The sequence below is a fragment of the Nicotiana tomentosiformis genome, chromosome 11, assembly GCF_000390325.3.
Source record: "Nicotiana tomentosiformis chromosome 11, ASM39032v3, whole genome shotgun sequence".
Classification (NCBI taxonomy): domain Eukaryota; kingdom Viridiplantae; phylum Streptophyta; class Magnoliopsida; order Solanales; family Solanaceae; genus Nicotiana; species Nicotiana tomentosiformis.
Window position 1 is genome coordinate 56932272 of NC_090822.1, and position 1271 is coordinate 56933542.

Here is a 1271-nt window from a genome sequence, read left to right on the forward strand (position 1 = left end):
CAGTTGACCTTTTATTTGGTGAGGCGAGTGAATACCCGAGGGGTGAGGATAATCCCCCGACTGCTACACTGCCTGATTCCACTACACCTGACGAGGCCACACAAGTTCCTGCACCTATTGAGGGTGTAGCGGTTCCTCCAACTGATATTTTGGTTCCACATCCAGCCCCACCTTCCGATTATGGTATTTTTGACGGGGATTTTAGGGGAGTTATCTAGATGCTGACACAGATAGTGGCTTCTCAAGCCTAGAGATCAAATATTGCACCCACTTCTTTTAGCCAACAAGGGGATTCTAGTGGTTCCAAGGTGGACAAGTTTCTTCAGTTGGATCCTCCGGTGTTCACGTGTGCTAATCCTGAGGAGGACCCATATGACTTCATTGATGAGATGCATAAGACACTCTGGGTTATGCACGCTACTGAGACGGAGGGAGTGGAGTTGGCTACCTACCGCCTGAAAGGGGTGGCCTATTCTTGGTTTGAGCTATGGGAGGACTCTCAGGAGGAGGGGAGCCCTCCAGCGAGGTGGAGTGAGTTTGCTGACGCTTTCATGGACAATATCTTGTCGGCCGAGACTAGGGCAGCCCATGCCGCAGAGTTTGAGAACCTTAAGCAAGGAAGTAAGAGTGTGTGGGAGTATCACATGGACTTCGCACATTTGTCTAAATATGCCATTCTTATGTTTCCCACTATGGAGGCTAGAGTGCGCCGGTTTGTGCAGGGCCTTAGCCCCTTGCTTATCAATGAGACCGCTACAGCTGCTTTGAATTTAGATATGAACTATGGGAAGATAATAGCATTTTCCCAAGCTACAAAGAACTGTAAGTTAAAGAACAAAATAGAGCGAGAGGGTACCAGTAAGGCCCGGTCCGCGGGAAACTTTGGGGAGTCATTTGGTGGGGTAAGATCAGTTTTTAAGGGAGGGTCAACAAGGCTATCCCAGTCTTTTGCTCAGTCTTCACCCAGTGTACCGCCAGCATGGCCCAGTCACTAGCAGGGGAGTCGTTTCAGGCCCAATCAGGGCAGAGGGGACCCCACAAGCAGGGCCAATAAGGTAGGAGATTCCAGCAGCAGCGGAGGACCCTATACCCTAGGTGTGGGAAGATTCACTAGGGGATCTGCTACATGGTCATACATATATTTTACGGGTGCGGATTGAGGGGTCATATTCAGACGTGAGTGTCGTTCATCCCTCCAGGGTGTGGGCAGAGGCACATCACAACCATCTATTTCTGCAGCTGCCACGTCTTCAGCACCCCCTCCAGCTCGA

At 50.6% G+C, this 1271-nt stretch overlaps 1 protein-coding gene across 1 annotated transcript; it reads left to right on the plus strand.

Moving 5' to 3' along the window:
* The first annotated feature begins 389 nt into the window (after positions 1–389).
* LOC138901496 (uncharacterized) lies at positions 390–995 on the plus strand. Its single transcript, XM_070189267.1, has one exon. It carries the CDS (start codon positions 390–392, stop codon positions 993–995), a length of 606 nt encoding a protein of 201 aa, XP_070045368.1.
* Positions 996–1271: the final 276 nt, after the last annotated feature.

Excerpts from the sequence above, each read along its gene's own strand:
- LOC138901496 (XM_070189267.1), top strand. The coding sequence starts at position 390 with ATGCATAAGACACTCTGGGTTATGCACGCTACTGAGACGGAGGGAGTG.